General features: G+C 29.2%; 1 protein-coding gene across 1 annotated transcript; it reads right to left on the reverse strand.

The window, feature by feature from the left end:
• Positions 1-3,446: 3,446 nt before the first annotated feature.
• Positions 3,447-6,266, reverse strand: LOC100853647 (hypothetical protein). Its single transcript, XM_003633055.4, has 2 exons — positions 4,702-6,266; positions 3,447-4,000 (listed from the first exon to the last, which is right to left on the reverse strand). Exons 1-2 carry the CDS (start codon positions 5,392-5,394, stop codon positions 3,710-3,712), a joined length of 984 nt encoding a protein of 327 aa, XP_003633103.2. The 5' UTR covers positions 5,395-6,266; the 3' UTR covers positions 3,447-3,709.
• Positions 6,267-12,661: the final 6,395 nt, after the last annotated feature.

A 12,661-nucleotide genomic window follows, 5' to 3' on the forward strand; every position in this document is an offset into this window, starting at 1 on the left:
TATTGAAATTAAAGGAAGTTCCCTTAGCAAATTTTAATTTGAAGATACAATGATATTTACAGGGCTAGAATTCCTTTGAAATTTTTTTAAGGCTGCACAACTTCCCAAGAACACTAAATCCTCTCACAGAGGCTTTACAAGTTTGGACAACTTCACATGATTCGATTTTTCTCTTTCCTTTTCTTTCTCCCTCACCTTTCTCGGCAACCAAACAGGAAATTGATGCACTCATCTTACAGTAGAAGAACTATTGAGAGCTTGAAAAGACCAAGAGAAGCAGAGAACCCAAAGTACTCAACGTCAATCCAAATCCAAGTATTAAAAATGATCTATCAAACTTGTTGAAATGTCTAGTTGGATCGAACCAACCCATTCAAGTTGTACCCCTACTTGATTGTATCTACTCGGAAAATTATTAAATATTTACATTTACTTTCAAAATAAATGATTGCTAAAAATAGTCATTAAGTTTTGCAAAATAAAAAGTAATAATAATTTATTTATTTATTTGTAGTTTTAATGATAGTATGTGAAATTGAATTATTAAATAAAGATTTAACCATTTCATTTAATGATATTTTTTATATTTTTAATTACGTGAAATTGTTTTATTAAATAAAGATTTAATCACATATTTTTATCTTCATAAGATATATAATTCTTAAATTTTAAAAGAATGTTATTATTAAATAATCAAATTAATTCAAAATTTAAACATAAGATAATATCAAACACTTTTTTATTTTACTAATTCAATACTAATTTCAATATTTATGTTTTGGTATTTAGGTTTTTTAGTGCTTAAATTTTAGTTTTATTAAATACCACCCAATTTTTTTAGGAATAATTATCTTTTGGGGGTAGATGGACCCCCAAATTAACAAAAGGTCCATATAACTCTTCAAATTGAGTTGAAGGATATGAAATAGTAACGGACAAATATACCCTTTAAAAACACATATAAAATATTTTATAAAATTAAGTTAAATAATTTTTTTTCAATAATTTTTTTTTTCAAAAATACTAAATTAAATAAAAGTAGTTTTCAAAAATATTAAATTAAATATTTTTTTTTTCAAAAATATTAAATTAAATAATTTTTTTTCAAAAATATTAAATTAATTTTTTTTCAAAAATATTAAATTAAAATTTTTTTCACAAATATTAAATTAAATTAAAGTATTTAAAAAATATTAAATTAAATATTTTTTAAATATTAAATTAAATAAATTTATTTTAAAAAATATTAAATTAAATAAATATATTTTTCAAAAATATTAATTTTTTTCTCAAAATCAACGAAGGGTATTTTTGGAAATACTGAAGGATGATATCCTTCAACTCAATTTTCATACTTTCATTGGGTCTTGGGCTCAATTTAAAGAGTTATATGGATCTTTTGTTAATTTGGGGCCCATCTACCCCAAAAACATAATTTTCCATTTTTATTACTACATTGAAGCTATTAATGGATGTCATTTAATTTTTTCTAATACTTTCATCTTTAAATCATATTATGATTATAATAGTGGATGTAATTAAGAAAATGGGTTGATTTTTTTTTTTTTTTAAAAAGAGAAAAATCTACGATTATTTCACTTTGGAAGATGTGAAAGGTTATGACTAAAAAAAATATAATAATCAAAATCGAAATATCTATTTGAAAATTATTCTTAAAATCTATTTTTTTTTTAAATATGTCTTGATAAATTTTAAGTTAAAAATAATTTTTGGAGAATTAATTTTAAAACTATAATGATATTTTTAGAATAAATTTAAGGTATTTTCATGCCTTAGATTTTTAACTTATTAATAAAACATAGGTGGTGTTTTTTTTTTTTTTTTGTTGAATAGAAAAAAAATCAAAATATTTGATTTTTTCTATTTAGTTAAAACTAACTTATTAATATTAACCAATCCAATTAAAATAAACTTATTGTCCATATATTTTGCTTATATTGATTTCGATAGATTATTTTTAACTTAATAGAAAAAGCTAGTTATTTTGGTTTTTTTTGTTCAACCAAAAAACAAACACCTTATTAAAAATAAGATTAAGTTTTTGCATTATGGATAAGTACATAATATTTTTATAAAAAAATAAAAAAATAAATTATTTTTTATACCAAAATATTTCAATTATAATTTTATTCATGAAAACAAAATACAAATATTTTTTAAAAATATGGTCAATAGGTCCTAAAATTTTTAGAATCCAAACAAGCACTAATGACAAAGAACACCACAAAAACTAATGAAAAGGATTAGAAATATGACTAAGGGTAAAAAAAAAAAAAAAAAAAAAAAAAAAATTCCGTCTAGTCACCCTTGTTAGACAGCCAATATAGACAAGTGAGTCACTATTTTTTTTTTGACTCAATGTCAAGGGAAAGAATAAATGCAAACATAGCATGATAGGACATAGAATGATAAGATACAAAATAAAAATAATAAAGAAAATGTATAGAATCAAATGCATAATAATAAGAATTCATTCTCATCCATACTTCCCAAAATTAAAAGCAATCAAATAATATTTTATTCTTCTAATTTATAAAATAATATTTATTATTCTAAATTTTAAGATATTTATAATTTATTTCTTTGTATAATTTATAGTATGTTATTGTATAAATTTATAAATAAATAAAAAATTATGAAACTCAATACTCCTATTATCAAATTATCAAAGGGGAGGGGCTTGAATTGAGGTCTTCTCCAAGAATGACTTATTATAATAAAAGATTCGATCTACCCTCATAAATCATGTCTTCCTCTTCAAAAATATTAAAATTTAAAATTAAGGAAAAAAAACAAACTTAAATATCCAAGTCTTCCATTAGTTTATAATGTTAGTGTTCTTTATCATTTTTTAAGTTGAGAAAAATCTATTGAAAAAAATTAAAGATGATAAGGGAAGTCAAAATTATATCCTAAAATACCAGTTATGGATTTAAAATAACAGATTTATCACTCTATGAGTTCTTGAAACCAAACAGGATATATGATGTATGAACTTTTCTTAAAAAGTAATTGATCCCTATTACAATTGAAAAAAAATTCAGGATCTCTTGAAGAATGTTTACAAGTCTTCAAAGATATATATATATATATATATATATATATATGACAATCTTATTACAATCAAAAATCAATTTTAGACCAAGACAAAGTTTGTCAACTCATTTATGGCTTAGAATAAAGGTATAAAAAAAATAACTAGCATGCTTACTAAACTACTTTATTCTTCTTTTAGTCCATTCATAATAGTTTTTTTAAGAATATAAGATATCACTCCGAAAAAAAAAATAAACATCCATACACATTTTCACTCGAACTTGAGACAATATATTAAAGGAAATAATAAAGGACAAATGAAGTCAAGATAAGACATAGGAAAGTGGCAGGCAAAGACAGGAGATGGAAAAGCATCATTAAGCACATAATAATAAAAAATTCACTCTTATTAATACTTTCATAAATCAAGAATAATCAATTATTAATATTAATACCTGATTTTCTTAATTTAGAAAATAATGTTTCTTTATTTTTTATAATTTACAATACATTCTTATATAAATTTCTACAAAGAAATAAAAAAACCCAATAGTTTCGTTACAAAATTATCACAAATCCTCTACCACAATGGCAATATTTTTTGTACAAACTACTTACCACTATTAGTTGTCTAGACAACATGGGTTGTAGTTTAAGCTTTTCTATGTACCTCTTCAATAGATTTTGCCCACCCTATAGTTGATCGGGCCAAAGCATCCATGGGGTTGATGCATTTCTTAGAAAGAGGATCATCACGAGGCAAAAGATCCTGCATTTCATCAGAAGCAAGGATGACAATGTTCACAGCCCTCATCAGAAAAATATGCACTGCGATTCTCAATAGGTTCCTTGCTCCTTCCATGTCCTTTCTGTGCAATGCTTCAATAGCAGGAACCACAATGTGCTCCATGGTTGCCATGTCTGGCAAAACTACCTCAAAGCCCTGCAAATTGCAGTATATGGAGACAAGTACAAGAGAGGTTTATATCAGGGGGATAGATAATCAGGAAAAGGTATATTGAATCTTCTTTCCAAGCAACAAGTTTAGGGGTGACAAAGTTTAATAGTATGCATGATTCTTCAACGCTACCGGAACTTCACACGCTTTTCGTATCGTGTTTACTTGCATAACTCATTTAATAAATATGTAATTTTTGGGTAAATTTGCATAGAATTTTTTTTTAATTGATTCATTTAATAATTTTGTTAATTAACCTAATTATAACTTTAAACTATTTAACTCATATTTTACTCATTTTAATTTGTTTTTAAATAAATAGATTAATTGAATCTTAAACATGTTTGGTGAAGACATTGATCATATAAACTTATACAAAACATTACTCAACATGATTATTAAATGGGTTATATGGGTTACACATGAGATGTTACTTATTTAATAATTATATGATATTTGGGTTTATGTTTTTAATATGATTATTATTCATGTCGGTAGGAATGTTTAGAATTTCATATGACAGGAAGACAACCCACTTACATGAATTGCCAATCAAAGCAACAACCATAATTTTTTAAGCTAGAAATTCTAAGCAATAGAAGCTAGTTGACACAAGAAAATGAACATTGCAGAAAAGTAAACAGAAATTCTTCCTAAGGAACTCGCACAAGGCAGAATAAGAATACCTGACTCTGTAGCTTCTCCTGGTAGAAACCAGCCATTAAGGTTTCACCAGGAGCAAGCACCCCAATCCGCACATTGCTCCCAGCTTCAAGCGGCTTGAACTTTGCTTTCTTAAGCTCGCTGGCAACACACTCCCCCACATGAAGGAAAGGTAAAGGGCATCCCTTTGATACCTCACTGTGCCAAGCATGAGCAAGGTGGCATGGCATAACTATGCAACGAGCTCCAGACTGCTCCAGAAATGCCCTTTTACACCTCAAATTCTCAACGATTGGACCATGGTCTAATTGGAATTGAGCATTTTTTCCTCTGAAGAAAGGAGATAAACTGGGGGATGCAAGCTCCCTGTTTAATGTTGGATCACTGCAGACAACAAAAGGAAGGCTTTCTTCTCCGTGCCTTGAACTCCACCAGACCAGCTTTTCCAAGAAAATTAGAGTAGAAAAAACAGAAACCCCTCCAAGAATACCAACAGTATTTGCTTGGGTAAGCAGGGAATTAGGGGCCTGACATCTTGCCACAGCTGCCACTGGACCCAAAATCTTCTTAGATTCTGGTGTATTCCCACTCTCATCAGTTTGTATGAATACTGAAGATAGTTGGACGGCTGCAGAAGGATTTGATCTTCCACTGCACCAAGTCCTATTAAGAAATGCAGGGAAATTCAGTACTGTATGGAAAGACATTGTTGTCATGATCTTATCGAAATTCTCTAGTAACTTAATGCCCCCCTGAAAGCTAGCCTTTTTTAACTATGAGAGGAATGTTGCTTCTGTTTTAAGCTGCAAGTTTCTATCAAGCTACCCAGCATTGGTCCTCTTCACCAAACCCACAAACCAGAAAACCCCCACGGAGAGATCTGGATTTGGGGACCAAAATCCAACCTGAACCCAATATTTGCCCCCTCTGAAATTCATTCATAACCCATTTACAGATCCTCAAATACACAAACAATAGCAATAACCAGTGAACTCCAACTTTATTTCCATGCCATACTCCCTACAAACAGTAACCCACATCAGAAAACCAAAGAAGGCTTCCTAGACACCCCTGTAACTCTACAAGAGCTGATTCATGGTCTGGTTCTCTTGTTACGGCTTCAAAAATTGAAGCAACAAAGAAGAACCAAACCCCAAATTCGGACTGCAGAAGGCAGAAAAAGACAGATGCTCCAAACGTTTCAGGCCCTTTTTATATATAAATGGAAATATCAGAGTAAATGTTCCAATCATGACTAGTTGGGAGGAATCTACATAATTGCCATCCTATCACCTTGGCCATTGCATCACTACCTACCATTCACCACATAGGTGATATAAGCTATCTAAGAAGGAACATAAAATATCATACCAAGGGCAACACTATTATCTTCACCTGAATTTTCTTTATCCTTGTCTGCAAGGATGACAAAGATGGCAGCATGGCAGCACTCAAAAAAAAATAATTTAAAAAAAGTCATGATATGCAGGAAATTTATAGGCTATGAGCCGTTCATATGGTTGGTTGGGGGTGCGAATCTTCTAGAGCCGTTCATATAGTACCCTTCTTTGGAATCACCAAACAATCAAATTTGCCTAAGAAAGAGTTGTCTTTGAGTATTTGATTTGAATACTCATTCATTGGGGAAAATTATTGGATTAAGATTGACTGAATCGGATCAACTGCTTATTCATGATCGTTACGTCATATATTTATGATTTATATATTATTAAAATAATAATAATATAATTTAAAAACTTCAAGGTATATCACTTTTTTTATCTTTACAATTAATAAATTAAGCTATGATAAGAATAAAATATAAATTATTATTATAATAATAATATAATTTAAAAACTTCAAGGTATATCACTTTTTTTATCTTTACAATTAATAAATTAAGCTATGATAAGAATAAAATATAAATTATTATCTTAAAAATTAATATTTCTTTTACCTATATATAATTTATACCATTTTTATTTAATTTAAAGCAAGGCTACAATGGAGTGTTTTTGATGTCCACTGAAACTCGACTCAATTCATTGTAATTTTCATGGACCATGAATCGAATCTATTGAGTTTTTTTGGTAAACATTTAATCTTGTGCGTCAAAAACAATAAATGCGTCTAATGGGGTTGGACGACTCATACCAAACCAGACCACCGAAGCATCCAGAGATGAAACCCAGACTGGAATGAATGCAGTGAGGAATAAGATTTACGAACAACCCACTTTGTAATTTGCCTTCAAAGCAGAAACAAATGCATTTTGACTTTTTTTTTCTCCTGATGTGAGCTGCCACTCAATGGAAGCCGGCCGTGTTCATAAGCAATCAAAGAATTAATGGATGAATCACAATCATCGCACCAGGGACCGACAAATCCATAAGATGACCTAGCCCACAGCCACATTCAATCGAATCAGTACTAAATTATTGAAATTTGTCTTTTAGGCAACTGAAAGAGATGGGAAAGAATACAACACCGACACGCGGGCAGGCACTGGAATCAATGGGCGTGGAGCGTAGAATGGGTCTTGAAATGGCCACAAGTTCAGCATACTCCATAAAACGTCTACCCACACAGTTGAATCAGCTTTTTTGTTCTTTGTCCTAATGTAAACTACAAGAAACCATATATCTAAGCACTTGAGCCTGTCGACAGTTTTACTTACTAATGAGATCATGCTGCGCTAGCAGAAGCCCTTGTATTAGTGAAAATCCTTTTTTTCCTATTTCTGTGCACTTAGGCATTTCATCAATCACATTAAATTTACGTGTTGTTTCTTTTTCATTTTCTTTATTTTTCACCATAAATCGTTACATGAATTCTAACAAATGTATTTATAGTAAAATGAGAGTATTTGGGTGCAACCTGAGTGATCACTCGTAGAATAGGTCTGCATGATGTAATAGAGAAAAATCATAAAATCGATTCAAGATTTGATATCAAAGTTCAAAATTATGCAACTAGAGGTGGGTCACCCAAATCATGGCTCCTATAGGAGATTTAACCGTCCTCCAATGGGGTGACTTGGAAGATTTTCTGGGTGCTTGCTTCCAATGGGATTCTCCTTTTGAAAGTGATGTTTCGGACTGCATTATAGAATTGGAATTTTCTAGCGCAAAAGACGCCTCATTTGTCTTGTGGTAACCAATCTTATAAACCATCATGCGCTCGGAGAAATTAGATTTATTTTCAACACATCTGTGTTGACGATGTGACCCCCACTTGTCTCTAGATTCAAATCGGAATTCAATCAAGATGTGATTAAAATTTTAATTATATATATATAGGCTTTGTTAATGGAAAATCTGTAATTCTTCCAACTCGGATTCTGAGGAGATGGTTTCCAGTATCCTTTCCATGTTCATCAACTTGCACCCTGCCATGAGAAATCATTAGAGCTGCTCCTCGACACGTATACTTCCAACGGCTTCGCGACACGTATACTTTCAATGCGTAAATCATTAGATTAGTGACGACACGTACACTAGCGTACTAGAGATGGTACACTGGTGATAGTGTCGTCAGCATACAAGTGTAACATTCTCACCACATTAACTCCTGCTCCTCGTATACTTCCAACGGCTTCTCGACACGTATACTTTCAATGGCGTAAATCATTAGATTAGTGACGACACGTACACTAGTGGTCCCTCCCCCCCCCCCCCCCCCCCCCAACGCCCCACTCTTTGTTTCTCTTTGTTATTGTTTTTGCGTGGGCTTATGTTTGATTGTGGAAACAAAACAGATACATACACACTGTTTGGTTGTCCAAAAATATTTTAAAAAATTGTTAAAAAAAATGTTTTTTTAATGTTTGATTTTATTATAAAAATATAAAATCAAATTTAAATTAATTAAAAATTTATATATATTTTTTATTTCTTTTATAATGAAAACAAGTAAATGAAATCAACTTAATTTTTTTTTTCATTTTTTCTTTTCTTTTATATTTCCTCTTTCTCTTATATTCTTTCAAAATTTTTAAGAATCAAATATAGTCCTTTTTCTCTCTTTTTCTTTGGAATTTTTTAAGAATAAAATATAATAAAAAAATAAAAAAATAAATTTAAAGTCAAAAAATCATATTTTATGTACTACTTCAAATTTATTTTATTTATTTCAACTTTTATATATAAATAATAAATAATTCGAAAACTCATAATCTTCTAATTAATTTTAATTTAATTTTATTTTTTTCTTTGAGATTTTTAATAATACAATCAAATATAAAAAAAATCATTTTTAACATTTTTCTTCTTAGTAATTCTCGTAAACCAAATACATATTTATGTGGTGTATTTTTTTTACTTGATTCTAAATAGAACTTTAATACTTAATAGTGTTAAATATTAGGTTGTTTGTTTTTATAGTATTTTATTTCTATTAAGTATTTAAAAGTAAAAAAAAATCAATATGTTATTTTTTTTATTTAAAAAAAGTTACATATTTTGATTTTTTTTATTTAGTAAAAAGTTTATAATAAGTTATAAAAAGATAAAAAAACAAACAACTTAAATTCTGAAAATAAATTATTTTTAGCAAAAAGCAAAAAAATCAAATATCACATAGTATTTATAAAGAAAGAAACTCATTTTTCTTTCTCTCCTTTTTTTTTTTTTTTTAATTCATTTTGAGTGTGAATCTTCAAATGGTAAATACGTTATTCAAGGGTCTAAAATAATTAACTTGATCGAGTCCAAACCCAAAAAAATAAGAAACAAAATAACGAGGATAGAGTACTTATCGGTTTAAAATGGTTGAGGCATGGCTAGCACTTCCTTAAAGTAGATCTATCCTTCTCGGATATTAACCTTAGTGCAGTGAGGAACTGCGTCCTACCTCTTGATACAAAAATCAAGAATCTCACTTTAAGTACACTCCTTTAGCAAGACGCATTATAACTGAGAGTTTGGAAGAAGTTAGAAAGACTGTAGAGAAGACATGGAATGGGAGTGCTACTGTAGTGGGCTTGGATGCAGCAAGTGTTTGGCTGCAACTGCAGCAGATGCAAGTGAAGGGTGCAACAAAACTTAGGTCTCCGGATGCTAGCAGGGATGCGAAGAGTAGAGAGAGCAAGAAGGAGAGCATTAATTAAATTAATTAATTTAGCAAGATGTGGGAACTCTCTTGATCTGGAAACACGCATGATATAGAAACCAAGATGATCTATATCTATATCTATATATATGAAATATAAAAGATCATTCATGCATAACATGGTCCAAACGAACCCATTTAAAATCTTTAATTACTGAACTATGACCGGCCATCATATTAGAAAATAAACGTATTCCTGAGCCTAATGAGTTTAATGCGCGAAAACAATGAGGGATGAGCTCAAAGGAGTACTAAAAAAGGTGCTAACATGTTGTGGGGCACATAAATATATATATTGGGATTTCTATGAGATATGATAATTTCTTTGTTAGATTAAAAACTTTGAAAATGAGAGATTTTTTGTTAATCATAGAACTAAGAGGGTGTTTTTTTTTTCCTTGATGTTATTTGTTTTTAAACTTTAAATTATTTGTTTTTCAACTTTTTCATGAGTTATTATAAATTTTTTGTTGAATAGAAAAAATCAAAATATTTGACTTTTTTTAAAGGAAAAAACAACTATAGACCCTAAATTTGTCCCATTTATTTTATTTTATTTTATTTTTTAACATAATATTTCAAGTCATTTTATTTTTATTATTATTATTTTAAATTTATTTATTTATTTTTATTATTTTTTTCCTTTTCTTTCTTTTTCTTCTTTCTTTTCTTATTCCTCATTCACAATCCACTTTCCTCATATTTTCCCTCTTTCCTCTCTTCTCTCTCTTATCCCTAACGTTTTCAAAACCAAATCGATCATTGAACCGGAAAAGTTATCGGTTCATAGTTCACTGGTCAGACTGGCAGTAGAACCACGATCAAACTGGTGACATCATAAATATATATTTTATTATTTTATATATTATTAAAATTAATAATAATAATAATAAATTCTATACAAATTTTGACAGCATCTACTGTGTTTGTTAAGTTTTTTCACAAAATTTTTTACTTGTAAAAGTCATCAATTATCATATATCATATCTATAACACAATATAAGAGGTGTTATACATTCATAATGTCAATAAACTCAATATTTATCAAATAATCAAATCATTGCTATCTTATAATGACCAAATTATCAAAGAGTTGTTAACTTAACACATTATCCATAATAGATAATACAAATGTCAACCACAACACTTAAATAATTGTTCGAAATATAACATGTCAATGTTTAAGTATTCATGAAGATTTTTGCATACTAATAAATATAAAATTCATGTCTTCATTCATTTTGGAAATTGGAATATGGAGATTGAAAATGAGCATGTGGAAAACCAAAGTTCTCCACATCAAATCCTTCTATAGTCACGCTAACCACCATCCTCATCATCTACAAAAATATTGAATATATATCAACAAGAAATCATTTTTGAAGAAAAAAAATATAATTATTGAACTTTTATAAGTTTAAATATTTTACTAACCAATGTGAGAATTTGAACTTTCCATTTCATTTATTGGAATTGACCCTTCTTCATATAGAAGATTTTCCAATTCTTTAACATCTAGCTCTGTTGGCTGATCCTCATCAACTATCCAAAAATCGGTCTCATCAATGTATGCATCATCAATGGGATCATAGGTTCTTTTTTTGTTATAGAACTTAACAAAGAAAAACATATAATTATTCATAATTACGAATAAAAGAATTTAAATTCAAAACAACTAAGAAAACATTTATACCAATTTTTTAGCCGCAAATTGTAATGAACATATACAAGATCATTAAGCTTTTAATGTTCCAATCTATTCCTTCTTTTGGTATGTATCCGTTCAAAGACACTCCAATTCCTCTCACATCTAGAAGACGATGCAATTTGGCTCAATATTTGAATGGTCAACTTTTGCAAATGTGGTGCACTATATCCATGTAATCTCCACCATTCATCTAGTTACCATTTCACATTAAAAAAAAAACATTAACAAGTTTAAAATTTTAAATAGTAAGTAGGTAACTAATGAAAAAGAAAAAACATAATAATAAATTAAAATTATCTTTTACCAGGTTGAAGTACTTCACATGAAGAATAAGCAAAGTCTCTTCTAAAATTTCCCAATCGATCACGAAACAATTTCATTTCATTCATTGTATCAAGCTTGCCTTTTAGAAATTTCTGATCAATAACATTCATGACACCTCCAATAACAGTTGGCTTATTACAAAAGTTTTCCAGATTATATTAGAAACATGGATTCAACCAATAAGTTGCTGAATGAATGTTTTTCTTTAGTTGTTGATCCCAACGTTGCTTTATGATCTCTGTATAATACTTGTATAGTATTTTTGTTATGGTTGGATAATTTCTTAATGCTCAAACAAACCTTATACATGCCTTCATACACATATTCCATCGAAGGCCTCTCATCACAATCAACAATACACAATAAGCGCATTAGTGGAGACATAAAATTCACAACTATCAAACAATCATTCCAAAATCTATTATCCAAGATGATGGAAATTGCAACTTTGTTTTTATTATCCCTTGAATATCTAGAGTCCACAAAAAACTTGCTAGTCACCAAAGCTTGCAAGTCATGTTTATGATTACGAAGATTCTTGAGTGCAATGAATGTAGTTGCAAAGCGAGTTGCACCAAGTCGGAAAATCTTTGTCCATTTTTCTCTTTTTCTCAACCAACTTAACAAAGAAACATGATTATACAGAAAAATTGTCACATTTGATGCACATCTTACAAGTTCAGCAACATGGTCCATCTTACCAATATCCTTAAAGATCAAATTAAAACAATGAGTTGCACAAGGTGACCAATTGATATGTTTATGCTTTTGAGAAATCAATCTCCCTACGACCACAAAATTTGTTGCATTATTAGTCACTACATGAACTATATTGAGTGGAC

Source organism: Vitis vinifera, chromosome 11, assembly GCF_030704535.1.
Source record: "Vitis vinifera cultivar Pinot Noir 40024 chromosome 11, ASM3070453v1".
In the NCBI taxonomy this organism is placed as follows: Eukaryota; Viridiplantae; Streptophyta; class Magnoliopsida; order Vitales; family Vitaceae; genus Vitis; species Vitis vinifera.

What these genes read in the sequence shown, in the direction of transcription:
- LOC100853647 (XM_003633055.4), bottom strand. Translation starts at nt 5,394, where the DNA reads ATGACAACAATGTCTTTCCATACAGTACTGAATTTCCCTGCATTTCTT. An exon ending in AGGAGAAGCTACAGAGTCAG is followed by an intron (nt 4,001 to 4,701) that starts GTATTCTTATTC and finishes TGCAATTTGCAG; the next exon opens with GGCTTTGAGGTAGTTTTGCC.